Source organism: Lontra canadensis, unplaced genomic scaffold (assembly GCF_010015895.1).
Source record: "Lontra canadensis isolate GAN:19392208 unplaced genomic scaffold, GSC_riverotter_1.0 scaffold16, whole genome shotgun sequence".
NCBI classification, from domain to species: domain Eukaryota; kingdom Metazoa; phylum Chordata; class Mammalia; order Carnivora; family Mustelidae; genus Lontra; species Lontra canadensis.
The window spans coordinates 5,772,281-5,798,690 of NW_022631010.1; the positions used below are offsets into that span (position 1 = coordinate 5,772,281).

General features: G+C 47.1%; 1 protein-coding gene, 1 long non-coding RNA gene and 1 other non-coding gene across 5 annotated transcripts in view; 2 read left to right on the plus strand and 1 right to left on the minus strand.

Moving 5' to 3' along the window:
• LOC116868576 overlaps positions 1–14,911 on the minus strand; it is a 68,282-nt gene extending 53,371 nt beyond the window's left edge. For both annotated transcript variants that reach the window (XR_004382862.1, XR_004382863.1), the window contains exon 1: positions 14,647–14,911. This is a non-coding gene — a long non-coding RNA (uncharacterized LOC116868576). The remainder of the gene's footprint in view (positions 1–14,646) is intronic.
• Positions 10,035–10,138, plus strand: LOC116868817. The gene has a single exon (XR_004382897.1). It is a non-coding gene; the product is annotated as a U6 spliceosomal RNA (small nuclear RNA).
• Positions 11,617–26,410, plus strand: part of STK35 (serine/threonine kinase 35) — a 38,319-nt gene continuing 23,525 nt past the window's right edge. Inside the window, exons 1-3 of one of the 2 annotated variants that reach the window (XM_032859031.1) lie at positions 11,617–11,951; positions 12,544–13,141; positions 25,034–25,783. In XM_032859031.1, coding sequence (XP_032714922.1) covers positions 11,643–11,951; positions 12,544–13,141; positions 25,034–25,746 — 1,620 coding nt within the window. In that variant the 5' untranslated portion in view covers positions 11,617–11,642 and the 3' untranslated portion in view covers positions 25,747–25,783. Of the gene's footprint in view, positions 11,952–12,451; positions 12,469–12,543; positions 13,142–25,033; positions 25,784–26,410 lie in introns of those variants that run through there. The other variant, XM_032859032.1, reaches the window with a different exon arrangement.

Below are 26,410 nucleotides of genomic sequence, written 5' to 3' on the forward strand. Positions count from 1 at the left end.
TTTAGCAACAAAGTATCCTTTGAGGAAGACCAATTTATAGAAGTCACCAATAGAAGTGATTTAAAAAAGAAAAAAAAAAAAGCAAACAATCTCTGATACAGACATAGTCATTATCCTGGGAGTTGGCCTCATGCCCTGTATAATGAAGCCAGCCTTCTAAAGATGACTTTAAAAGCAGATATAAACCGATAGGACCAATGGAAAAACAATAGTGTCCTAAGATTAAGTGAATCAGGACTTCGAGGTTAAAATCTTTCAGCAAGAGAATCAATACAGGCTCAAAAAGTCTTGCATCACACACAATTTCAATAGGAGTGAAATTTATGTGATCTAGAAAGTGAGTTGGGTGATTCAGAAACCATCCCTGGCAATAATAAAGAAGCTAAAATCAAAGACACACAGGAAGAGACGGAATAAAACTGGTTTGTGAAATATGAGAGCAGAAAAAAACCAGTATTTCCCAATTAAGGTATTATTTATTAATATATATTTAAACTTATTTGAATATTATCTTAATCTTGAAAGTACATGCCTACCTAAAATAATAAATATTACACATAGACATTTGATTATTTCATCTCCAGCCCTAAGAATTGATATATTCAAGTGCCCCCCCCCAAATACTTTCCTTTCTGCAATCTTCTTATTGTGAAAAATGAGAGGGTCGCTTTATATTTCGGACTTCCAAATACTGAGAGAAGTGTATGCAGGCACTTAAAACTCAAGATAGTTCAGTGTGATTTGTGACAGGTGCTGTTATGGTTGTTAATACTATTTTTATTGTGATTGTTCCACCACAAGCTGGGCTCTTTGGTTGTGCTCCTCAAAGCACTTACCTAGATTAGCGTTCCCCGATCTTCTACTTCCTAGCTGTGTGATCTTGGGCAAGTTGCCTAACCTCTCTGGGCCCCAGATATTATTTCTATTATTATTCAATATTATTAATATTTTTTAATTTTTATTTCTTTAAGATAGAAATAATAGGAGTACTTCTTAATAAATTAGTATATATGTAAGAAGTGTTTGAACCAGTGCCTGGTAAGTGCTTCTTAAATGTTATTACCATTATATTCACCAACAGAGAACTGTATTTATAAACATGGCAGTTCTCCTCACAATGCGGTGAGATTTTATCAGCAGGGAACTTGTCTTGCTCATCCAGATCCCCAACTCACACAGAGGGCCAAGTGCCCAGTAAATGTTGGCTGAAGCAGTAATGAGTTCTATAGAGAGAGAAAGGCGATGTGCAATGCTGGGGGCCCAGCACAGCACCTGGCTCACAGGTCATTGCAACGGACAACCCCTGGAGTTGGATACCTAGAGTGCAGCCTCATTCCTCACTGGCCAACTAAAATTGAAAATAAAATTACAGTGCAACACAGCTGGGCAAAACTGTAGACTGGGATTGGTGCCACCACTATGGAAAACGGTAGGAAGGGTCCTCAATAAATTCAATATAGACCTACCATAGGATCTGGCAAGTCCACTTCTGAGTTTTTATCCAAAGAAAACTAAAACACGAACTCAAAAAGATACATGTACCTCCATGTTTATGGTAGTGTTATTTATAACAGTCAAGATATAGAAACAACCTAAGTGTCATGTCCATCAATGGATGAATGGATAAAGAAAATGTGATATACGTATATATGAATATATATTTATATATATCTTATATATATATTATATTATATACAGTAATATATATATTATAGATATATTTTTCTAGATCTATAGATAGGAATATTACTCAGCCATAAAAAGAATGAGATCTTGCCATTTGTGACAACATGGACGGAATTTGAAAGCCTTAATGCTAAGTGAAATAAATCAGAAAGAGAAAGACAAATACTATATGATCTCACTTATATGTGGGAACCTAAAAAAAGAAAAAACAAAACACCCAACAACCCAAGCTCACAGATAGAGAGAACAAATAAATGGTTGCCAGAATTGGGTGGGTAGGCGACCTGAGTGAAGGGTGTCAAAGGTACAAATTTTCTGTTAGAAAAGAAGTAAGTCTTGGGGGAGGTCACGTACAGCACGGTGACTATAGTTAATAATACTGTATTACATATTCAAAAGTTGGTAAGAGTAAATCTTGAAAGTTCTCATCACAAGAAAAATAATTTTGTAACTATGTATGATGATAGATGTGAATTAGACTTATTGTGGTGATCATTTCATTACACATACAAATAACGAATCCTTACGTTGTATACATGAAGCTAATATTGTATGTCAATTAGATCTCAATTAAAAAAAATAAGACTATGGGGAGCCTGGGTGGCTCAGTCGTTTACTGTCTGCCTTCGGTGCAGGTCGTGATCCCAGAATTCTGGGATCGAGCCCCGCATCGGGCTCCCTGCTCAGCGGAAAGCCTGCTTCTCCCTCTCCCACTCCCTGTTCCCTCTCTCACTGTCTCTCTCTCTGTCAATTAAATAAACAAATATGTAAATCTTAAGTAAAAATAAACATTTTTTAAAAGACTATAGACTGGATCTTTCTGTCTCCACACTGAGTTCCTTCCTGACAGGAACTGGCTGTTGTTCATCTCAATCCCCCTCGCTGGCAAACAGCAGGAGTCCGTCAGTACTCACGGAGCAAATGAGCGATGAGGTGCACTCTGCATTATTGCACAGTGCTTTTTAACTGAATTTTATTGTTTTATTCATCTCTATAAAAAAAGTGCCTAAAAATTAATAACCAGGGATGCCTGGGTGGCTCAGTTGGGTTAAGTGTCTGCCTTTGGCTCAGGTTGTGATCCCAGGGTCCTGGGATCGAGTCCCACATTAGGCTCCATGCTCGGCCAAGAGCCTGCTTCTCCCTCTGTCTGCTGCTCCCCCTGCTTGTATGTTCTCTCTGACAAATAAAAAATAAAATCTTCAAAAAAATATATATATATACATTGAAAGTTTAAATTATACAAAAATGTTGAAAGTAGAAGAATAGCCTGAAAGGAATTCTTCTTGGCATCTAGAGTATTATTTATCTAAACGTTCCTTTATGGATACATGAAACTAACATGTAAGTACACATGGGCTTATCATGTGATGGTTTCAGACCACAAATCAGATATGCCCAGGTTTAAAATCAAGCTCCACCTTTCTAGTGGCATGGCCTTGAGAAAATCACCCCTCTCCATGCCTCAGTTTCTTTTTCTTTTTATTTATTTATTTATGAGAGAGAGAGCTCTGCAGAGGGAGAGGGAGAAGCTGGCTCCCCGCTGAGCAGGGAGCCCCACATAGGGCTTGATCACAGAACTCTGGGATCATGACCCCAGCCAAAAGGAAGGCAGACGCTTAACCCCAACTGAGCCACCCAGGCACCCCCGTTTCTATGGAAAAATGGAGATGATGAAGCCCTCCCTCTAGGCTTATTGCAATAAGTCTAAACAGAGCACTTAGGCTAGCGACAAACACAGAGAAACAACTCCGTGAAGACTAGCAGTTATGAACTTACAAATATATATTAAGACAAAATATGAAGTCCCATTATAGATCCTAGTTTACATTTCCTTTTCTTTTTTTAATGTAACAGCATGTTGTGACGGTTCCTGTTAGTACATACAGAGCTAATTCCTTCTTTTTGATGGCTATGTTATATTCAAATGCATATGTAACTAATCCCCGTCTGCTACCTGAGTATTTCTAACATTTTACTATTACAAATAACCACAATAAAAATCCTCATTGCACACATATTGCTCCACCCTTGGGGAAGTATTTCTCTAGGATAAGTTTTAGAAATGGGACTGCTGGATCCGAGTACATGAATTTTTAACTATACGAATAAACAATGAGTTATCAAATTGCCTTCCTAAAAGGCTGTATCCTTTACACTTTGATCAGCGAGTGTACTTTGTTGCCTTGTGGCTGTATACACTTCAGCCAGATTCCCCAACCGTTTCTTCTGAATGTCCCAGTTGTTAACAGAATCAGGGACTTCGCCCTGCTACTTCTGCATTATATTCCCTTATCTTTCCCCCAAACCATCAACAACTCCTAAGAACCTAGCAACCAATTTTCTGCAGCAAATGTTCAGGTATATAGCCTGGCGGAGAAGTTTTATACTATTCCCAGACGGGAGAGAAAGCAAGGTTGGAATTCCTGAGCCTTTTCGGAGGCCAATAGGAAGAACAAGTGAAATTAGAACAATCCATTAAGTTTGGGAAACCGGGTGCCGGTATCTGCTTCCATATTTGTTTTCTGTGACTTGGACCCTCGTTAAAGAGACAAGAGGCCACCTTTGCGGAGTCTTGCTGGGGACCGGATGTCTCCAGCGCGCCGTGTCCCCAGGGTGGTGATTTGAGTACTTAACTACTTGAGGCTCTTGTGATGCTTTAGGTAATAATAGAACAACAGGTGGGCGTCAGAGCCGGAAGCTGAACAGCGCCACCAAGAGGACAGGCTGCCTTAGTGGTAGTTAAATCCCTCGCCCACTTTCATTTTTAATTTTGATTTTAATCCAAGTAATAAATATACATAATGGTTAAGAGTGAGTTAGTACTACAAACCAGATCCTATGACAAGGCTTATAAGAAGAATGACACCTCCAGGTCTCATCCGTGAAGCAGTAACTCATTTTGTGGTTGTCTCTTCAAACCTGTTTATGGCAGCACTTCCAAGATTTTTTAATTTTTGGCTTTTCTATTAATTTACAGCAATGGAGAATAAGAACTTAGTTTTCCTCTCTCTCTCCTCTCTTTCTCTACACACACACACACACACACACACTCACACACACAACCGCGCACACAGACACCCTCTCCAATTTTCCCCAAATAATTACGGCATAATTTTTGGTTAAATCAATGGGCTGTTTTTACATTACAATGACAATGTAATATTATTTCCAGCTAAGTGATGTAGTTTATGATGATTACAATGTTTTTCTTCTAAATCGTTTTTGTTTTCTTGGCTTTAATAATCACTGTGTGCCTTATTTGCTTAGTTTTCTCTGTAATAGCTCCAATCCATCTCCCAATTCTTTGTCAGAACACCAATCCTTCATAACGGCCTCAGCTTTGTGCTCAGTCTAGGGGCAGGATAGTGTAATGCTGTGGTTCTTAAAGCCTGGTCAGTCCCTGGACCAGCAACGGTACAGCATCGCCTGGGACCTAGCTAAAAGATGCAAACCATGAAGCCCTACCCAAGACTTACCAATTAGCCTCCACTCTGGGGCAGGGGTCCAGCCCTCTGGTTTTTTAACTAGCCCTCTAGGGGATGCTGGTGTGTACTTGAGTTTGAGAACATCTGTATAAGGGTTAAGAGCTTGGATACCCAAACCCAAGGCTGCTGAGGGCTCGGATCCCAGCTGTAGCACTCCTTTGGGATAGAAGAGCTTCCAGGGCCCAATCTCCCCATTCACTAAATGGGGACAAACCATGTCTCCCACACAGTTGTTGGGAGCTCTTTGGCCTTGGGGAGCGACACCAACTCCAGTTTTCCTTGGGGACACCCCTCCTGGTGCCCAATGAAACTCGTTCCAGCATGGGAGGGGAGTAAACCTGGCTGCAGAGAGCCTCCCCGGGCTTTCCTGGGTCCTCTGCTCAGAACCTGCCCTCCGTGAGCCTCTTCTAGCACCCCCAGGGTCCCCCGAAGTGAAGTTCCTTCCTCTACCCCCTGTAGGAGCCTCACCTCCCCCTGCCACAAGTACCATTTTGAAGCATTCTCTGTCAGAGCCCCCTGCCACCTAGCCCACTCCCCTCCTCCTCCCCACTCACTCTGTCCTAGCCCTCTAGAGCCATCTCCTGCCCCTCCCAGCTTCCATTCCTTCCACAGTCCTCCACACGACACAACCTTCCCCTCCTGGGCCAGAGCTCCCCCCTTTTGCCATGGAACCACCCCCATACTATCCCTAGGGCGTTCTCCTCCCATGAAATACTGGGATGGGCAGGGAGCATCACCATTCTGCCTTCCTCCTCCCTGCAGTTCTCAGGGTGAGTACCTCTGTAAGCCTCAGATTTCCTGCTCCTTCGCTTTCTGTGGTGCTCGGTCTATCACAAGGCTTGGGAAATCCCTAGTCTTCATCCTGGCCCACAAGTTCCCGCCTCACCACCAGCCCACCACATCTCTGTCTCCCTGTCTCCTGCCTCTCTTACCCCATTCCCTGAATTCCAGCCACACCGGCCTCCTTTGCACCGCTCTCTTCCCTCTGACACAAATGCTCTTCCAGTAGATAGGCATTTGGCTGACTCTTTTACTTCTAGCAGGTCTCTGCCAAAGGCTACCTCCTTGGAGAGGTTTTCTCAAGCCACCATTCTAAAATGGCACCTGCTCTGTCCCTTGCTATCCCTTTACAAACTGCTTTAAAGTCCTGTGTAGGAGTGTTATTTACGACCACATAATTCCATTACGTGTTTAAAAACCTTTTTTTTTTTAAGATTTTATTTATTTGACAGAAAGAGAGAGTATGCACACAAGCAAGGGGAGAAGCAGAGGAAGAGAGAGAAGCAGGCTCCCCACTGAGCAGGGAGCCTGATGCGGGGCTCCATCCCAGGGTCCTGGGATCATGACCTGAGCCGAAGGCAGAGGCTTAACCGACTGAGCCACCCAGGTGCCCTCCATGACATTGTATGTTCTCTGTCAGCTCCTCAAAGGCAGGGGCCACTGGAAGGGCCTAGACCTCACAGCTGCCCCTCCCTTTTCCTTCATTTTTCCGGTCACTGAATGCTGGGTTCCAGTCACATGTCTGGCTGGCACCACGTGAGGCTCCGGGGATATGGAGGCGGGCATGCGTGCTGACAGAGAAAGGTGTGGAAGAAGGCTTGCCGTAATTTTCACAGCAAATTTCAGAGTCTGGGGTCTCTGTTCCAATCCTAGCTGGGCAACCTCCTCCCTCCTCAGTCTCTTCATCTATAAAATAGAGCTAATGATATTAGCAACCTCATGGGATTGGCCTGAAAATACTTTAATTCCAGTGGCTGACAGACAACTTCAATAGCTATTGGCAATTGGTTATAAGAAGAAGAGGGTTCCTTCTGTAACTTAAGAAAAGCCAGAATAAAGAAAAAAAAAAAATCAGTCAAGCCATCAACAATGTTTCAAGCAGCCTGGCCCTTCTCACACACACACAAAAAGATGTACCTTCCTCGTGGTTCCCCCAGAACTTCAGATCCAATCTCACTTTTAAGACTCAAGTGGGATAGGGCACATGGGTGGCTCAGTGGGTTAAAGCCTTTGCCTTTGGCTCAGGTCATGATCCCAGGGTCCTGGGATGGAGCCCTGCATCCGGCTCCCTGCTTGGCAGGAAGCCTGTTTCTCCCTCTCCCACCCTCCCCCTGCTCGTGTTCCCTCTCTCGCTGTGTCATTCTCTCTCTGTCAAATACATAAATAAAAATCTTAAAAAAAAAAAAAAAATCTCAGGTGGGATAACTAGCTGGGAGAAAGACTTCGTTGGCCTTGCTCAACCTCTGAGGCCAGTAAACGGCAGACACTGGGCCAGCCTTGCCTCAGCACCATGCAGCCTTCCAGAAGCTCTGAGTAAAGATACAGGTGTTCATGGCATGACAGGATTTGGGTTTGTCTTTTCACCTTTTAAATCAACTTTATTGCAGTATAATCTCCATACAATAAAATTCCATCACCCAGAAGATGTGGGGGCAGTCAACTCCCACCCCCAAAATAACCCTCCAATGCGTTTTCTACCATGGATCAATGTTGCTTGACTTTATATTCATGGAGTCACACAACATGGACTCTTTTTAATCCTTTTTTTTTTTTTTTACAGCTTTAATGAGGTAAAGCTGGGAAACTGACCTCCGTAAACCGCACCTATTTAAAGTGTCTGATTGGAAGCGACTTTCACATATTTCCCAACCCTGGAAACGATCATGAGATAATTTCAAGATAATAAACATATCCATCAGCCCCCAAAAATTTTCCTCATGTGCCTGGCTCCCCACCCCAACCACTAATCTGCTTTCTGTCACTGTAAATTAGTTTGCATTTTCAAGCACTGTAAAGAGAATCATGAGGACTGTACCCTCCTGTGCCTGGTTTCTTTCATTCAGCATCATTATTTTAATTCAACCACTCCGCCCTGGCAGCATCTCACGGGATAAGAAGACCACAGTTTGGGTATCCATGTACTTCCTGATGAACATTAGAGTGTTTTCCAGTTTGGGACTCTTAAGGAAAAAGCCACTACAAGCATTCTTATGAAAGTGTATTTGTGAAGATAAATTTTCATGTATCCTGGGTAAATACCGAGGCATGAGGTGCTGGGCCGTAGGACAGGTGTTTATTTAACTTCATAAGAAACTGCCATACTTTTTGTTTTGTTTTGTTTTTCCCAAAGTGGTTGGACCACTCTACACACTCACCCACCGTCTAAAGTTGAACATCAAGCTTGTTCCGGTCTCGCGGTTTCTAGGCTTCTTCCTGCTTCCTTAAAGCCTTACCACTAGTTTTAGCGTGGCTGGCTTCAGGTGTCCCCCACCCCCACATTCATATGTTGAATTCATAAGCCCCAGTACCTTAGAATTTAACACATTTGGGGATAAGTCCTTAAAGAGATGATTAAGGGGGGGTGTGTGTGCGGCTGGCTCATGTGGTTAAGCGTCTGCCTTTGGCTGGGGTCATGGTCCCGGGGTCCTGGGATGGAGCCCCGCATCGGGCTCCCTGTTCGGCAAAGAGTCTGCTTCTCCCTCTCCCTCTGTGTGCTTGCTTGATCTCTCTCTCTTTCTCTCAAATAAATAAATAAAGCTTAAAAAAAAAAAAATAAAGAGCTGATTAAGTTAACACAAGCCCATTAAGGCGGGACCCTAATCAAATAGGACTTGTGTCCTTACAGTAAGAGGAAAAGATACCTACACAGAGGGAAGACCTTGTGGGACAGTCAGAAGGCAAACACCTTCAGGCCAAGAAGAGAGGTTTCAGGGGAGAAACTAAACCTGCCAACAATTTGATCTTGGACTTTTAGCCTCCAGAACTGTGAAAAAATGAATTTCTGTTAAGCCACCCAGTCTGTAATATTTTGTTATGGTGGCCCTAGCAAACCAACACAGAGGACTTCCCATCACTATTTTGCAACCATTATAATAATAATTGATCCAGGCAAGAACCCTCAATGAACGCTAAAACCAGCAGGCAGAGAGTGAGATGAAAAACAGGATAGTCTCAAAATATCTTCCCCCAAGATACTTTTTTTTTCTAAGATTTTATTTATTTATTTGACAGAGAGAGAGATGACAAGTAGGAAGAGCAGCAGGCAGAGAGACAGGGGAAGCAGGCTCCCCGCTGAGCAGACAGCCAGATGCTGGCCTGGATCCCAGGGCCCTGAGATCATGACCTGAGCTGAAGGCAGAGGCTTAATCCACTGAGCCACCCAGGTGCCCCTCCCCCAAGATACTTATTAATTACAAAGGGGAAAACAGCAACTTTTCAGTGGAGTATGACGATGGACATCATCTTAACCAAATGATTAAAGTTAATATCACTAATTTTGGGACAAACCAAGTTATGTGCCTTCTGATGGGATATACTCGGGACACAGCTTTCTCTCAGTGGCATTCCTACCAAAAATGAATCCAATCGTGAGAAAATAAAAGATTCAAATTAAGGACATCTACAGAATAACTCACCAGTACTCTTCAACAATGTCAAGATCATGAAAGACAAAGGGTGAGGAACTAACTCCTTCTCCAGATTAAAGGAAACTAAGAAGACAGGACAGCTAAATGAAACCTGCGATCCTGAATTCGATCCTGGGGAATGGCTACATTATTGGGACAATTAGCAAAATTTAAAACTTAAAGGTGTATTAAAAGAATCATGTCATCACTAAAATTCCTGATTTTGATCATTACCCTGAGATACTGCAAGACAATGTCCAAGTTCTTAGGACATACACACAGAAGTATAACAGATAAAGGGGCATAACGTCTGGAAATCCACTCTAAAATGATTTAGGGAAGAAAAGTATATGTACATATTATATACACAAACACATGCACAAAGGAGAATATGATAACACAAACATAGCTAAATACAACAATTTGTTATTTGGGTTAAAAGTATATCAGAATTCTTGTGTTCACTTTGGCAGCATATATACTAAAAACTGAACGACACAGAGATCAGCACGGCCCCTGCGCAAGGGTAACAAGCAAATTCATGAAGAGTTCCATAGTAAAAAAGAAATAAGTATATGAGAATTCCTTACTACTCTTGTAACTTATATGTAAATTTTAAATTTTAACACCCCCCCCCTCCCCCGCACCTCGCAGGCCCCGGGGCAAATTATATCTTTTCAATGGCCACGCTATCAGAAGTGGCCAGCTCCCAAACCCAAACCCAAACCCAAAGTGCTCTTTTATTCTTTTTCTCCTTTATACTTATCCATGTCAAAAATTATTGTTGGGCACCTGGGTGGCTCAGTGGGTTAAGCCTCTGCCTTCAACTCAGGTCATGATCTCAGGGTCCTGGGATCAAGTCCTGCATCAGGCTCTCTGCTCTCTGTAGGGAGCCTGCTTTCTCCTCTCTCTCTGCCTGTCTCTCTGCCTACTTCTGATCTCTCTCTGTCAAATAAAGTAAAAATTAAAAAAAATTGTTTAGTTAATAGTACCTGACATTTACTGTGGGCAAGGTCCTGTCCTGTTCCAAGTGTACAACCACAGTGACTCCTCCGGCTGCTGTTCTTCCCATCTTGCAGATGGGAACTAAGACAGAGAAAGTTAATTAACTTGCACAAGATCACTGGTATCATGTCTCCTCCAGGGGCGTAGACCCTCAACTAAGGTAGACATTGTCTTGTTCACTGCTCTTTTCCTCTCACTTAGAACAGTGCCTAGCACATTATAGGAATTCAATAAATACTCAGATTCAGTTTAAAAATAACGGGTACCTACTAGGCAGTGGAGTACAAAGCAGCCAATAAAACAGCACTTTCAGCCTTGCATCCAATTAGTCACTTACATATATTCATGTATACTTAGCCACTCTTAATATATGTATTTATATATAAAATTTTACATACACACACACACACACACATATTTTCTTTTTTTCAATCTGGCGCTATAGACGCTGGGAGGTTAAGGTCAGCCTTGCACCCAATTAGACACTTACATATATTCATATATACTTAGCCACTGTTCACATATGTATTTATATTTTTGCGTGTACTTATTTTTATATTTTTATATATTTGTATTATGCATTTATATATTATACATATAGATTTCATTTGGAGCTATCAACGCTGGGAGGGTAAGGTCCAATCACCCATTCTGCAGAACAGAAAACTGAGGCACCGAACGGAACAATGATTTGCCCAGAATCAAGGGGCTATTGGCAGGCAGGGTGTGGATTCCAACGCCGTCCGGAAGGTTCCCAGGCGCAGCCTATGAATCAATCAAACCGCCCAATCCAATCAACCAATCGGTATTTATTAGGCGCCTACTGCGCGCAGCTCCTTTTCACGCCGCGGAGGCGGAGGGAGGGAGCTGTGGTGGGCAGGCAGCCGCGAAGACCGGAGGACGCCGCGGATCGCCGGAATTTGGCGCCTATTTTTTGTTGGCTGGGTGTTCTCGCCTCTGATTGGGCCGCGGCGCGGCGTGCCCGGTACGCCGGGCTGCGGCTGCTCTGTCGACCTTGGCAAGACCGGGGCGGCGTCGTGCGCGACGGGCCTCCCGGGGGATGGGCCACCAGGAGCCCCCGCTGGCCCAAGTGCGGGCGGGAGGTGCGGCTTATATAAACAGGTTATGTAAAGGGCTCAGCTGGCGCGAACACGTGGAGAGCCGCGGGAGTCCAGACACCCGGGTCCCCCCCGCGAGCGCCGCCGCCACCACCACCCGTGCCGCCGCAGGCTCCAGCGCACACCCGGCGGGACCCGCCGCCTCTCGCGCCGCTCCGTACCAGAGGCAGCCCTGGTCCGGAGCGGACCATCCCCAGCCCCGAGCGCCAGGGGGGAAACGGGCCGCCCGGAAGTGGCGGGACGCCGGCCAGGTAAGGACGCAGGCGGCGCAGTCAAAGCAGCCGCCGAGGCTGGAGACACCTCCGCCCCCTCGGGCGCTTGGGGAGGGCAATTGGGTCCCCAGTTTGGCGGGCTCGGGGACGCGGTACTTTTAAACCAACCTCCTCCACCCGCCGCCCTCGGGGACTTGGGTCGGTCCGCGGAGCTCCACTCAGGCTTAATTCAATGGACTGTTTACACCCGGGAGAACCCAAGGCGGGATGCGAGGAGGGGAATCGCAGAGGGGACCAGGCAGTGGAAAAGATTTCCACAGTCAGAGTTACCTCTTAAGGCAATTTTCTTAAGTCGTGAAGACTGCTGGTCCTCGTTTTTCCTACTCTTAGGCAACAGATTAACTGGGAAGGGGGGGTGTTTTGCCTTTCTTTCCGGTTCCCCCTCTGAGCCACAGCCTAGTGGTTTCGTCCTTCCCGCTTTCTCCTCCCCTCCCCCGTTCAGTCAGCGACGGCGGCTTCCGTCTTAAAGGGGCCGCGGCGGCCGGAGGAGGTGGAGGTGGGACGCCCTTCGGCCTGCGCTCCTTTCCTTCCTGCTTCGGCCTACTTGGTTAACCGATTCTTTCGCCCGCAGGTCACAATCCAGGGTCCCGCTCCTCCGCGTCCCGGGGCCGGACGGAGGGATGAGGCAGGGGGGACCCAGGCAGCACCGTTGCTGCTCCCCCCGCCGCCCGCAGCCATGGAAACGGGGGAGGAGGACGGCGCCCGCAGAGGTACACAAAGCCCCGAGCGGAAAAGGCGAAGCCCAGTGCCGCGGGCGCCCAGCGCGAAGCTGAGGCCGGCGGCGGCCCAGGCCATGGATCCGGTGGCGGCCGAGGCCCCGGGCGAGGCCTACCTGGCGCGGCGGCGGCCAGAGGGTGGCGGCGGGTCGGCGCGTCCGCGGTACAGCCTGTTGGCGGAGATCGGGCGCGGCAGCTACGGCGTGGTTTACGAGGCAGTGGCCGGGCGCAGCGGGGCCCGGGTGGCGGTCAAGAAGATCCGCTGCGACGCCCCCGAGAACGTGGAGCTGGCGCTGGCCGAATTCTGGGCCCTGACCAGCCTCAAGCGGCGCCACCAGAACGTCGTGCAGTTTGAGGAGTGCGTCCTGCAGCGTAACGGGCTAGCCCAGCGCATGAGCCACGGCAACAAGAGCTCGCAGCTGTACCTGCGCCTGGTGGAGACCTCGCTCAAAGGTAGGAGCGCCGCCGGCCGTCCCGCCCACAGGGGACCTGATCCCACAGCTCTGGACGGCTCGGGCCTGGCTGACCCCCAGACCCTTAGGCCCTGTCAGCCTGGGCCCAGACACGCCCTCCTTCTCGGGGGCCCAGACGTTTAGGCCCTTTTCTCCCCTCAGGACCCCGGATCGGTCCCTGGCACAAACGGAAGCTGGTACTTTAGTAAAAAGGGGCTCGTTGAGTGCTCACCGTTATCTTAGTTAAGTGCTCAGTGAAGGTGGACTGTTAGTGTCAAACTTCTAGTATTCTGAGTTTCCACTGGGAGATGAGGGGGATTGGGCTGAGTTGGTGGAAGAACTTACGAGCCTCCTCTAGGACCTCTTCTCTTTCCCTCCCCAAACTAAAAGAACTTTGCTGGACCCACCCACACCCCCTCCCTGCCTGGTTCCAAATGTCCTGACACCCTTCAGCTCCACCCCCAAACTCTTGCTTCTCAGTCTTCCGTTTTCCTCTGAGGACCCCCCCTCCCACCAGCACATCCCAAGGCAGTCAAGCAAACCGATGGGTTTCCTGGCTAAGTCCTCTGGGGCCTGCTGGATAATAACCCCCACCCCAGGTGGGCCTAGAGCTGTCACATAACACAAAACATCTTTTTTCCTCCTTTCCTCCGTTTTACATACTTTTTGTAAACCCCCTGAGGCTGGCTGGCTTGGGTGTTTATAGGGAAGATGGGCTTTGGGGAAGCAAGGGGGTTGCAGTCATGGGAGGGCTAATCCTAACTTCTGGGTTTTAGTTGCAGTTAGTTGCACTCAGGGAGTGACTTCATCTTTGAGTGCCCAGTACTCACATGTCTTGTTCAGACTGAAAATTGGCCAAGGATCTCTAAAGACAGGAGAGGGCCAGGGGGCTGGAAAGATCTTAGGAGACTTTCTTAGGGGAGAGGTTAAGCGTTCCACCTATGTCCTAGATGTCCTGTAGAGTGACTTTGGGTAATAACTTTTAAAAGTAAATTCTCTCCTCTTTCTATACATGGAGAAAGTAAGGATTAGAGGTAGTAAACAAATACAAGTTGATGAGGTTAATCAGCTTGTAAGGAGAGTTGGGATTTCCTTACAGGTTTTCAAAAGGAGCGTAAGTGACAAACCCAGATCTGTCTTGATTCAAGGCCTAGATCCTTTCATACGGGTAATGATGTCCTCGCTTCCCCGAGAATAAACTGGAACTGACCTTTAAGAATGGGAAGGATTTGGGGTGGGGTTGGACAGGGCATTTTGTTTGTGGAGTTTTTGCCCAATTTTAAACATCCTGCAGCCCATCCCAGGAGAACTCCGTCCCATTTTAAGTCTGTTGTTTGACAGTGAACTGGGGGATTTGATCAGTATCACTGGGAGTTCTTTTTCAAAATAGGTTTTCACTTTGTACGCCCAGCCCTGCCCTCATCCATTCTGAAAAGCCCACCCTCTCTCCCCAGGGTGAATATATTTGTTTTGAAAAGACTTTCCAGGAGATTCCTTGAAGCTTACCTGTATCGTGCCAGCTATTCACTTCCATCCTTAGACTGTCTTCTCCACTATGATTAACCAATAGTTTGGACTTCATAATACATGACTGCCCTGGGATGTGGGAATTCACTTTGCCAATGATCCCCTTCTACCCTCAATTCTTTGAGGCCAATCTTGAAACTTCCACCCAGGTGGGGAAGTCTTGGCTTCCCCCTCCTCACACGTAGATACTGCAGATTCTCTCACGTGTAGAATTTCAGAACTCCACAGTGAACGGTGGCAGTATAACCTCCTGGTTAAGAGCCGAGGCTTTGTGTTTGGGCTCACTTTAAGTGATGGCTTGTCTGCACTGACTGGAGGAGGTATGGGACAAGTTGTTTAAAACCTCTGGGGAGCTTTACTTTATCAGTAAGATAAGGGTGCCTGTGTTCTCGAGTTGCTGTGCAGCCTGGGAATGTCCCTAAGTGCTCTGATAAGGAAGAACTCAGCAAGTTGAGTCCACGTTTTGTGTCCTCTTTCATCATCCCCTTTGAGATTCATTCACTGTGCTCTTGTTCAAGTTTGACGGTGGAACACATCCCGTTGTCTGGGTTGTTAGTAACACCAGGTTGAGAGACAACACTGGTATTTTCTGCCTCCCCTTGTGAGTTAAAACAGGTCTAGAGCAACAAAATAATTTTGTTTTAGGTCATACACTTCGGTCGCCCTTTCAGTTGTTGGGCCTCTTCAAAATATTTGATCTCTGCTTTGGGTCAGGCAATGTTGAGGGCTCAGAGAAGGAACAATCAAGGGAAGGGTGTACAGCCAGCTGCTGAAACTGACATTGAAATTTACATGTCAAATGCTAATTTAGCAAGCAGTAAATAGGCATTGTTTTCTGCTATTAGTATTAAAGTGAAGAACAAAAAGACCCATATTGCTCTTAGGTAAGTTTTCCTGCCTTCACCTTCCAGAATTGGGCAGTCTTAATCAGCCCTGGGGCGCTGGATTTACAGCTTGCTGATATCACTCCTGAAAAGTCCCAGAGCTGGGAGGAATCTTAGAGATAATCTGGTTCAGCCTTGTCATTAAACAACTCCTGTGCAGTCACCTTTTGCCCAGTCTCTTGCAATTTAGAATAATTTTGAAATAGACCAAAAAAGTGTTAATCTGTCTTAAAGTCTCTTTTGAACTAAATCTACATAGTTTTACAGAGTCCTCAGAGTTGCATTTTGGGTGGTGGGGGCGTGGCAGCCTTTGCCCCAAAGGAACTCAATTTGGAAAGTTTGAGCACCTGGAGAAGACTTTAAGTGCTAATCAGAGTCACAGGAGGGAAAGGCTAGTTGTCTGGTTATCGAGGGCTTTCCACAGAGTGTTGTACAGGATTAACAGGAATAATAATCTAGAGTTAGCTAGGAGTTGGCAGAGAAAATAGGCTTGAAAGAAGGTAGAGAAGGAGTGGGATTTATTTTACAAAGGGCTGAATAGGGGATAGTTGGGATTTTTTCCCTCTTCAGTATCAGCACTCTAGTGAATACGCAGATGGCATCTCTGTAGTCTTAAGAAATTATTTGACCTGTAAATCCAATATCAAAAAGAAAAAAGAAACTTGTTAGTGCAGTTCTTAGGCTTATTCAGCTTTGATAGCCTGTAGGTCTCCTGTCCTTCCTTTCCCTCTGAATGTAGAACAAACACATAGAGCGTTATGTAGTGAAGAGGAGTTCCACGGTCAGTGGTGGTCTTGGAACCCTGATCTGGCCTTCTGTTTCACAGGGAGGGAAACAAGCCTAGGAAAGAAACAGGACTCACCTCATATGAATGAGTGAGTGGTAGCATTCAAACCAGCTCTGGACTTTCTTAAACCAGATTAACAATCCTGTAAATTACTCTGTTGATGCGTTGATGTCTTTGTTTAGCTTTCAAGTACTTGTCACAAGAAACAGGAGTTAAAGCATAAACAGTTTGCTTTATCGCCTTGTTTCCATTGCCAAAGGACCCTGTCCTGAATGTACCTAAAACTGAATTCTAGCTTGCTGCCACCTAGAAGATAGCAGACAAGCCTCATTGTCAGACTAAATTCAAATTCCTGAATGCTCTCTAACGCACACACTGATCCTTCTGACAGCGATGAATACGTTAATATGTATAATATATCATCTTCAGGACAAACCCAAGGCTCATAAGGCCAAATAAGTTTGGAAAAGCTTGGCTGGGGTCTAGCTTATCCCATCTTAGTAGGACACTGGTTCTGCTTTACCAACTATTTCACGTTTACCATGCTTAAGAGATCTTAGGCAGCTACGCATGGGTAGGAATCAAGGCCCTTGGGAAGTCAGGTCTCTGCCTTTGTGCCCAGTGGTGACTGTGAGCCAGGCACTGTGGAGAGGCCATGCGAAGTTTCCTCCATGAGGCATGCAAGAAGACACAGTCCCAGATGACTGCAGCTCAAGGTCCAAAGTGATGGGTAGCCGCTCAGACCCTAGAAAGTGGCTCTGAATTCTTTTACTATGGCTTGGGGCTCAGAAAGGCAGAGAGCTGGGCAGTGATGTTCGGCTACTCGGACATAGATCCAAGCTGTCATTCAGGGTCTTAGAAATGAAGGGGACACAACAGGGCACGAGCATTGACAGGGAGCCCCAAGGTTTGGCTTCCACTTTTCACCCTGTTAGTAAGAGCTACAGCTTACTGATGGCTGTGGGCCGGTGCTGCGCTAGGCTTTATACCCATTAACTGCTTCAACCCTCACAACCCCCTTTTGAAGTCGGTGCTATAATGACCCCTGTTTTACAGGTGAGGAGACCGAGGTTAGCAGAATTGCTCCGTGTAAAGCAGATAACCAAGCTGAGGTCTGAGCACAGGCTTTCAGGCTCGAGTCCGAGCTTTCCATCAGCTGTGCTGCACTCTTGGGACAGGTGGCTTAAATTCTGGGTTCTTCTGTTTTTCTTGGTTGTTAAACAGGCATAATCACATTTTACTCAGAAATTAATGGCTGCTGTTTATTTTTTAATTAGGTGCTAATCAGTACTGGCACTGGTAGTCTCAACAGGGGGTGTCTCCCCTGTGTCTTGGCTTCCAGGGACCCTGTTTCTCCTTTCTGGTCTGTCTTTGAGACAGCCACGCAGACTTCTCTCTTACTGCTGCCTGCCTGCCTTCTGAGTACACTGGGAATTTTAGATACCAGCTCAGGAGACAGGAACAACCCTTGCTTAATTGAGAGTTTTGGCTAATTGGGTTGCACAGGATAGGGTTTTTCTTGTGTAAATTTCCAAGAATTGCTTAGCCTCCTGTAAAATAATGAGTTCACTCTCCTCTCAGATTTGGCCTTTGGTGGTGTCCTTTGTGACTCAAAAATCTTGGATCCTCACCTGGTTGTCTTTAATGTGCACATTCTACGTGGCTACTACTAGAACTTTCCCTGGTTGTTGGCTGTTTGTTGTTGTTTTGTTTTAAGCCTCTAGCTCACAGTTCTCCTCTTGCTTCATTTCACCCAATTACTGGGCCCCTGGTATGTGTGAGGCGGACCGTGAGGAGTGCAGAGACCTGGTTTCCCTCCCTAGTTTCCCTCCCCTGTGAGCGCGCAGGCATCGAGGAGACTTGGATGGAGCACGACGGATGTTACTTCACCTCAGCCTCTGAGAGATGCTGTAGGGGAACAATTTCAAGGAATGTGGACTCAATTGAGGGAAGGGAAGGATGAGTTGTAAAAGGATAGATGGAAGCAATCCTGGCAAGGGTGAGGTCTAGGTAAGTAGGAAGGCCCTCGTGTGGAGAGAAAAATGGGCCAGGGCCTCCAGAGGTTACTTCCTTCCCACTCTCTGCTTGGCTGGCAGAGTCTGCATTTTACCAAGACCCCTGGAATGTTCCAGGCCTGATAGCTAGGCTTAGTATTCTCATGCTTGTTCTCATTTAATCCCCCCACTTGAAGTTGGTGTTTTTGTAACCTGGTCTTATACAGGAGAAAATCTGGATCCATCAAGGTCAGGTAACTCGTCCAGGACCACCAGCGAAGGGTCAGGGTCTAGATCTACATCCAGAAGCTCTTCCAAGGTTCTGTGTGCTTGACCTGCTGCAACCTTACAACTGCCCAAGGGCTGCCCCTGGTGTCCAGACACATTAACATAATTCATATCGAGTCCTTCGTTGTGTGCTCTGGTGTCCAGGTTCCATGCAAGATGCTTCCTGGATCACAGTTAAGCCTTATGGTAACCCAGTGAGGTAGATTCTCCCTGGAATATGGATAATGAAACAGATTCATAAAGTCTTAAGACCTTTGCCCAGGGTCACATAGCCATGGAAGTGAACCATGGGGGTGCCCACCCTGGGCCTGGGAGGCTCCATAGCCCTTGTCCTGTCTGTCTCTCTTGTTAGGCCTGAAGGTTCTTGGCCCTTGGCCTCTGTAGGACACTGTGTCTTGTCTTGGCAGTCACTGTCTGGGGTTGATTGTCTAGTGCACAATGACATTTGACTAATCTTGTGAAGTGCTTTGAACACACCCTGTGTGTTGATACTGGACCCAGCCTCTTTATAGTGACAGGACACAGCCCAAGGTCATTGAGACAGTGACCAGGGCTTGGTCTGTATGCTCATCTTTCTTTGGAAGAAGAGCTTGTCTTGGGAAGGGGGCCTTGTCTTCAGCTTCTCCGGACTGATTTTCAGCAGAGCCACTTCTTTAAAAAATACATATTAATATATAGCTTTTAACTAAGCAAAAACAGGGCTGGCTATAGTCATAATGAATTCGGAGTTCATTTTTCAAGGTTCCCCCCCCAACCCTTTTTCTTAAAATTGTAATTTTATGTTCTGTTTTTTTCATTTCCCATTAAACTTGCTTCTTACCTGTTATGTGACCTCCTCTTTTGACTCTTTAAGAAAATTAGAAGTAGAACATGGCCCTTTAAAGCATTCAACCAAGTGGCAGTGCCATAATTAACCACTAAGTCTTCTCAGGCCGTTCTTCTCAAACCTTCACTTTGACCCTGTAGTTCAGAATACCCATTCTGGGTGCTTTGGGAGCTTGCCGTGACCTTTTTGTTGCTGTCAATGATAGGGGTTTTGTTTGTTCTCGGCTTGTGTGTTTTTGGTACTCTTAGAAGAAATTCCTCCAGTGAGATTTTTCTTTTATGTCCAGTGGATTGAGCAGTTTTAGGACTTGGTGATCCATACTCCTGAACTTGGCACATTCAAGTCAAAGTCCTAATTAGTGCCCTACTGAGAAATGGATCTGCAGGTGTGTGGTGGGACCCTCAGCATGAAGGACTTGGTGAACGTGAAACTCCTTGGGGGCATAGGTCTGTGAACTTAACAGAGAAACTCTGTCAGCAGTGGACAGTAGAACATCTAGGCTGTAGGATCATGGTTAGGAATCCGGGCCATAGAGCCTGGGCGCCGTCTCCTACTGGCCGTAAGACCACAGGCAAGTAATTAATTTTGGGCCTTTGTTTCCTCCCCTGTAAAAGGGGATGTAATTACGGTCTCAGTAGATAGGGGTTTGGAGTACGAAGAGGGGATTGGCCGGAGTACTCTCTCAATGTTTCCTTCCTGTCACAGAGGACATGTGATGTTACTAAATTCTACTGATTCTAAACCTCCCAGCTCCTTCCCTCTTCTCCCTTGCAAGCCTCACTTCTTGCGGTTTCCGAAACTGACGAATCCCCTCAGCTGCCCGGAGGTCTTCCATCTCTAACTCTCATGCCCGCAGAGGGAACTTGTGGCAGGGATTCTGAGACCTGCTGTCACACATGGCAGCATCTTGGCCGTGAGAACCCAGCGTGTATATACGGTAGTGCTGTTAGCAGCCTGTGTGTCTTACTTAAACAGTAGGTCTTAAAATTGGTCTCTTAAGACTCTGTAAGCAGGCTATCGTTCTAAAACGTGCCAAGAACTTTTAATTCCTGTTGCTTAGCGCCTAAGTTCAAATCCTTCAGTCTGCTGGACTCCCATTTCTTAGGACCCTACTCCAGGGGCTTCTGCTCCAGCCTCCTTTCTGCGCATCTCCTGCTCTATCTCTCTGTGCTGATCCCAGATGACTTGGGTACCTTGCTGTGAGCTCACGCCTGTGGTGTGCTCACTCTCCATCCCAGGAGACACTGCTCAAGGGCCATCTTTGACTGATCTTCAGGCTGCCTCTCTCCCAACCACTTTGTCCACTCCTCTGGTGGAATCACACCCTATTCCTTGTTCTCATCGCCGTAGGCCGGCATTCTGTTTCTAGTGACTGGAAGCCTGAACTAAGGCAGAGACAACTGCTGATCTCTCTGGTGTCTCACAAGCAGTGTGTGCCCAGGAAGTATTTAAATGGAATTGACTAGAGTGAAGAAATTCCAGCTTCTGGAGGCAGCTTGGGAATAGGCTTGTAAGGCCCTGGGTATGGTGTATCCCTTTCTAGGAGGGGCCTGCTGTCCGGAAGCTCACACTGACTCCTCCTTATCCCAAGCCTGAGGGACTTGAGTTTCTGAACAAGGCAGGCCATATTTTATTGGGAGCCACCTGCTTGACTTGTTTTTTTTTCCCCCCTATTTTCTCTGTCTCCTTTTGAACTGTGGCATAGAATGTTTTGAAACAGTTTCTTCTGTGGTCTCCAGGCCATTAGACTTGAGGGGAAGGTAATGAACTTGTCCTGAAGGTAGGCCCGTCTCTCTGTAATCACAGTGTGTTTCTTAGCCCCCTGGACCTGGGTGACAGCATCATGTTGTGGAAGGACTTGGCAGCAGAGGCTCATGTCTAACCCAGCCAGCCATGGCCATGATCTTGGGCAAGTTCTTTAACCTTCCTCTTGGTTTACCCACCTGTACAAGCGTTTCTGGAGAGCTGAAATGACTCACACACTTAGCCTTTAGGGCTTCGAAACCAGTTGCCTGTCAGGTGAATTGACCTCAAATCCTTAACACTTCCAGGGGACATTCCATCTTTTCTCTCTCGCTCTGGGAAGCTAAGTCTTTGACTCCTTCACCTTATAGAACTGCCAGGCTGTACCAAACAAGGGAATTACAAAATTTAAGTTTATTTCTATCCACTCAAAACACTGTAAGCTTCTCGTGGGGATTCTGCCCCACTTGGTTTGTGTGTATTCCAGTTCTCCGTCCTGAAATTGGTGGGGAGGCACAGGCAGATTTGGCGACCGCCGAGACAGATGGGCGCTGAAGCTGCCTGGGACCGTCTGACCTTCTCGAGCCCCTGCTGACTGGTGGAGCCCAGGGATGTGTCTCCAGGAATCCGTGTCCTTGCAGGACCATGGACTGGTCATCCCTGAAAGTTCGAGCACTTTATCTCCTGCAGTGTGTAGTCACCGTGGTAAATTAGAAGGGAAAGGCTTTGGTCAGAGGAGGGAGGTCAGGCAAGCATCGAGTAGGTTGGCATTGAGGCAGGGTATATAAAGGTACACCAGCAGAGATTTGGGGAGAGGGAAGGCTTTCTAGGGAGCGAGCGCCCCAAAACCACATGGTCTGGATAGAGCTTGGGCTTAACTACTTACAGCCTGAGCAGTAGGATATAATGATGCACATTTTCATTTTCTGATTTCAGCATCCTCTGTTCCCTAGCATGTGCAGGCTTCATTCTGTGGCCTCTAGCCCCAGGGCTACTGGGACCCGTGGATTCCTCGGACTTGGCTGAGGCCCAGTGGGGATGTTATGGATGGTCAGGATGTCTGCTCCCTGAAGTACCTGAGGCTCTGCAAAATCTGTTTCTTGTCTGTGACTTAACTCCCAGGAATACGTGGTGGCGGTGTCTCTCTCAGTGTGGTGGTGACGACAGAGGCTCACAGAGCTTCTGCCATCTTTCCCAACCTCTGCCCGAGGTTCTTCCCTTGGTATCCATCTCCCCCATGTTTTCCTTTGAGCTGGGAGATGACCCAGTTAACCAGGGGGCAGAACTGGCATCTGACCCCAGCCTCGCCACCTAGCCTGGGCCCTTCCTGTGACTTTACCCTGGCTGGCTTCTCCACAGGAACACATGAGGGGCCACACGCTCCCCCCCACCCCCAACCCCGCGATGAGGCCGGCAGGGGCCCAGGTGGGCAGTCTGTCTGAAGGAAGGGGCTGGAATTCCCGCATGCCTCTCCTGTTTGTGAGTGGACAGCTGGGGATTCCTGCTTGAAAACACAATGTGTGGTTTCTGATGAAATGAGCCCACGGCCCTGGCCCATGCGGGGAAGTCTTCTTGCCTCCTGGACAAGTAGCCACCCTCCCTGGTTTTCCATTCTGTCATGCTCCCTGATGCTGGGTCTGATTCTGAGCCCGCTTCTTCCTGTCCAGCGCTTTCCTCTGAACAAACAGCCCCTCCTGTAGCATCTCCCGAGCTCAGCTCATTCCCCCCAGAGCGAGCTCTAGGGTCCCCAACCCAAACCCCACACCCCTAGGACACTTGTTTACCCTTCTTTTCTTTCTCTGGGTTCTCATAACCTGGACTTACAATGTAGTCTGTTTTGCAGGCTTGTTTTCTTTTTACTTGGGTTTCCCTGGTTACCAACTTTGTGTGTAAAGTAATCACCATTCCCCACCCTTTACTTCCCCACTGTTGGAGTGAAAAAGTTGTACTGTTTTCTGATGGTAGCCTTCACAGGAGGAATTTGATGGCTTTTTAATCGCTTCCTTTCTGGCTGTACCACCAGCAGACCTTTCTTGCCCTCCTTTTTATGGGTCTTGTCTTTGGCGTCAGGCAGATTTGGGCTTCAGATCACTTCATCATTTCGCAGTGTTTTTAGATAAAGAGCCTCAGCCCACCAGAGCCAGTGACCTAGAAAGAGGATTATGAGATGGGAAAGAGCTAATTTTAAAAAGAAAACACCCCATCTGCCCTAAACTGGTTCTACCTTTATTGTTTTGATTGTGAGTAATACAAACAAATTATATAATTACAGGGGAAGTGAGGTCTGTCAGATCGTGGTCAAAACCCCAAAGCTGTTGCCTTGTCCATCCGTCTGTCCTGCCTCAGCCTAGAACTCCCAGAGCAGTGGCTTCTGTAGACTCTGCTTTGGCAGAAGCTACGTAAAGAGATGTAGCTCTTGTTTTCCTATGGAACGGAGACCCCCATCCTAGGGATCAGAGGAGCCATCCATATGCCTTCTCATCAGAAGGATGACCTCTGCCTGTTTTAGACTTTGGGGACAGTTACAGTCCTCTGATAACTTCCACAGAGGATCAGTGTTCCGTTAATTGCTTTGTAAAGAACATTGGGATTTGTTTGGAGATGCCAGTCACCAGCTTCCCTGGAGTTTCTGTGGTTCAGCAAAAGGAAAGACTTCTGGAAAGGCAGAGCTGGAGTGTCAAGCCAATACAACTTGATTCTAACTTCTGTGTCCGCTGTGGACTCCTGTTCCCACCAGACCTCCTTCCTGTTCACACCTCTCCTGTGTTCCATTATCCATCCCATCTCTCCGCCTAGAATACTCTCTTGCCTCTCTGCACTGATCTACTGCCTGTCCTTTAGGTGGAACTCAGGTCCTGACCCTTCTAGTCTCAGATTGGGCATATCCTACCCACCCTTCCACGGTTCGTAGTAAAAGTTGACCTTGATGCAGATACTTAAGATGCTTGCTGTCTTAGATACTTACCTGTTATCTCCTTGAAGCTAAGCTTTATAGAGGGAGGGGCCTGTTACAAACCTAGCTTGTGCTGGGCAGATATGGTAGTCCAGCAGGAAATACTGGAACATGCCTTTAAGATAAACAAATCTGTAGGACACATTTTTAGGTGCATTGACAAGAGTCGTGCAAGTTAGGAGAGAGGGGAGGAGAGGTCCTTTGCCTGGTATGGATTAACAGACATTTTTTATGGCCTTCTTGCACCCTTGACCTTGTCTCAGCAGCAACCCTGCGAGCCATGGGCCGGGGGAGGTGCGATGCTGCTGGTCTGGAGATGCTAGAAGGAGACAAAGTAGCTTCCAGGTACATGGATTGAGTCCCTGGACTCTTTAAGTCTCTCGGAGCCTCAGGTTCTTCTGTCTTTTAAGATGCGAGTATTTCATCCTTCCTCCCCCGCTGGGGAAGGGGGTGGTAAATACTAGCTTGAAGGTCAGGGTCCAGTGTAGGTGTCCTGTGAGTGATGCCATGTGGCCATGTACAGGTGAGGGAGTGGAAGGAGAAACTTGGAAAGGTGAACTAAGTGCCGTTGCCTCCTGCTAACTCATTGAACCCGTCAGCAGGCAACCAGTTACTCAGCCAGGCACCAGGTAATTCCAAAGCCAGGTGCTTGACTCCATTGCCCGCAGCCTGTGTCATTCCTTAGCTTGCTAGCCCTTGACTCATCCCATGTGAGTAGAGATGGGCCTGCTTGGTGCAGTGTTGGCTCTGTGCGGGTTTTGCTGGTCCCCTTGGCTGGGAGCCTGGTCCCCGTTGTCTGGCGTAAGCTTGCTGTGCTGCGTGCGTGCGGTCGGAGAGTGGTGTGGGTGTGTCCATGGCACTCAAGCTCTTTCCGGTCTTCCTTCGATTTAGGAGAAAGGATCCTGGGTTATGCTGAGGAGCCCTGCTATCTCTGGTTTGTCATGGAGTTCTGTGAAGGTGGAGACCTGAATCAGTACGTCCTGTCCCGGAGGCCGGACCCAGCCACCAACAAAAGCTTCATGCTACAGCTCACGAGCGCCATTGCCTTCCTGCACAAAAACCACATCGTGCACAGGGACCTAAAGCCAGACAACATCCTCATCACCGAGCGGTCTGGCACCCCCATCCTCAAGGTGGCAGACTTTGGACTAAGCAAGGTCTGTGCGGGGTTAGCTCCCCGAGGAAAAGAGGGCCATCAAGACAGCAAAAATGTGAATGTGAATAAGTACTGGCTGTCTTCAGCCTGCGGCTCAGACTTCTACATGGCCCCCGAAGTCTGGGAGGGACACTACACAGCCAAGGCCGACATCTTTGCCCTGGGCATTATCATCTGGGCAATGATAGAAAGAATCACTTTCATTGACTCTGAGACCAAGAAGGAGCTCCTGGGGACCTATATCAAACAGGGGACTGAAATCGTCCCTGTTGGTGAGGCGCTGCTAGAAAACCCAAAGATGGAGTTGCATATCCCCCAGAAACGCAGGACTTCCATGTCTGAGGGGATCAAGCAGCTCTTGAAAGATATGTTAGCTGCTAACCCACAGGACCGGCCTGATGCCTTTGAACTTGAAACCAGAATGGACCAGGTCACATGTGCTGCTTAAAATTCAGGGCAAAGCATCTTGAGTGTTTTTAAACTAGGTGAGTGTACGCTTTTTGTTCTGCATGCCAACTTCCTGGACTGGATTCTTCATCTCAGGCCCTACGGTGGGCCCCGTGGAGCTAGGGGGAGACGGAGGGTGGAAGACACCCGAGTGCTTATTGTGAGAGGACTCACCCAGGTCTTGAGGAGGAGAGCTGTGGGGCGGAGTAAGAGCTGGAAAGTCTAGAGAAGTCCTCTGAGTGCACATCTCAAGTGTTTTAGAAATACTTTTTCTCGACAATTAATAAATGCTTACTGGAGAAAATGTGCAAAAGAGGTACGGACAGTTTTTTTCAGGGAATATATGCTGTCCCTAATTGTGTCTCCAGTTCACATGTCCAGTTCTGCACAGTTGAGATCGTGCTATATTTAGGTCTAGTTTTGGTTCCTGCTCTTTGAGCAGTGCTCTGAGCATCTCCCATGTGATACTCGGGAAGTACGGTTTTCAGTAGTTGACATTCCACTGTACGTACCGTAATGTGACCAGTCGCCTATTTCGGATACAGAAGAGAAGATGGGTCTTCTCTTTTTTAGATAGTGTCAGTGATGTGATGGGTGAATTCTTAGATGGAAGCCTCTGCTTACTTAAGAGATTGATTGTGGGCTTTTATTTGTCAAGTGTTACG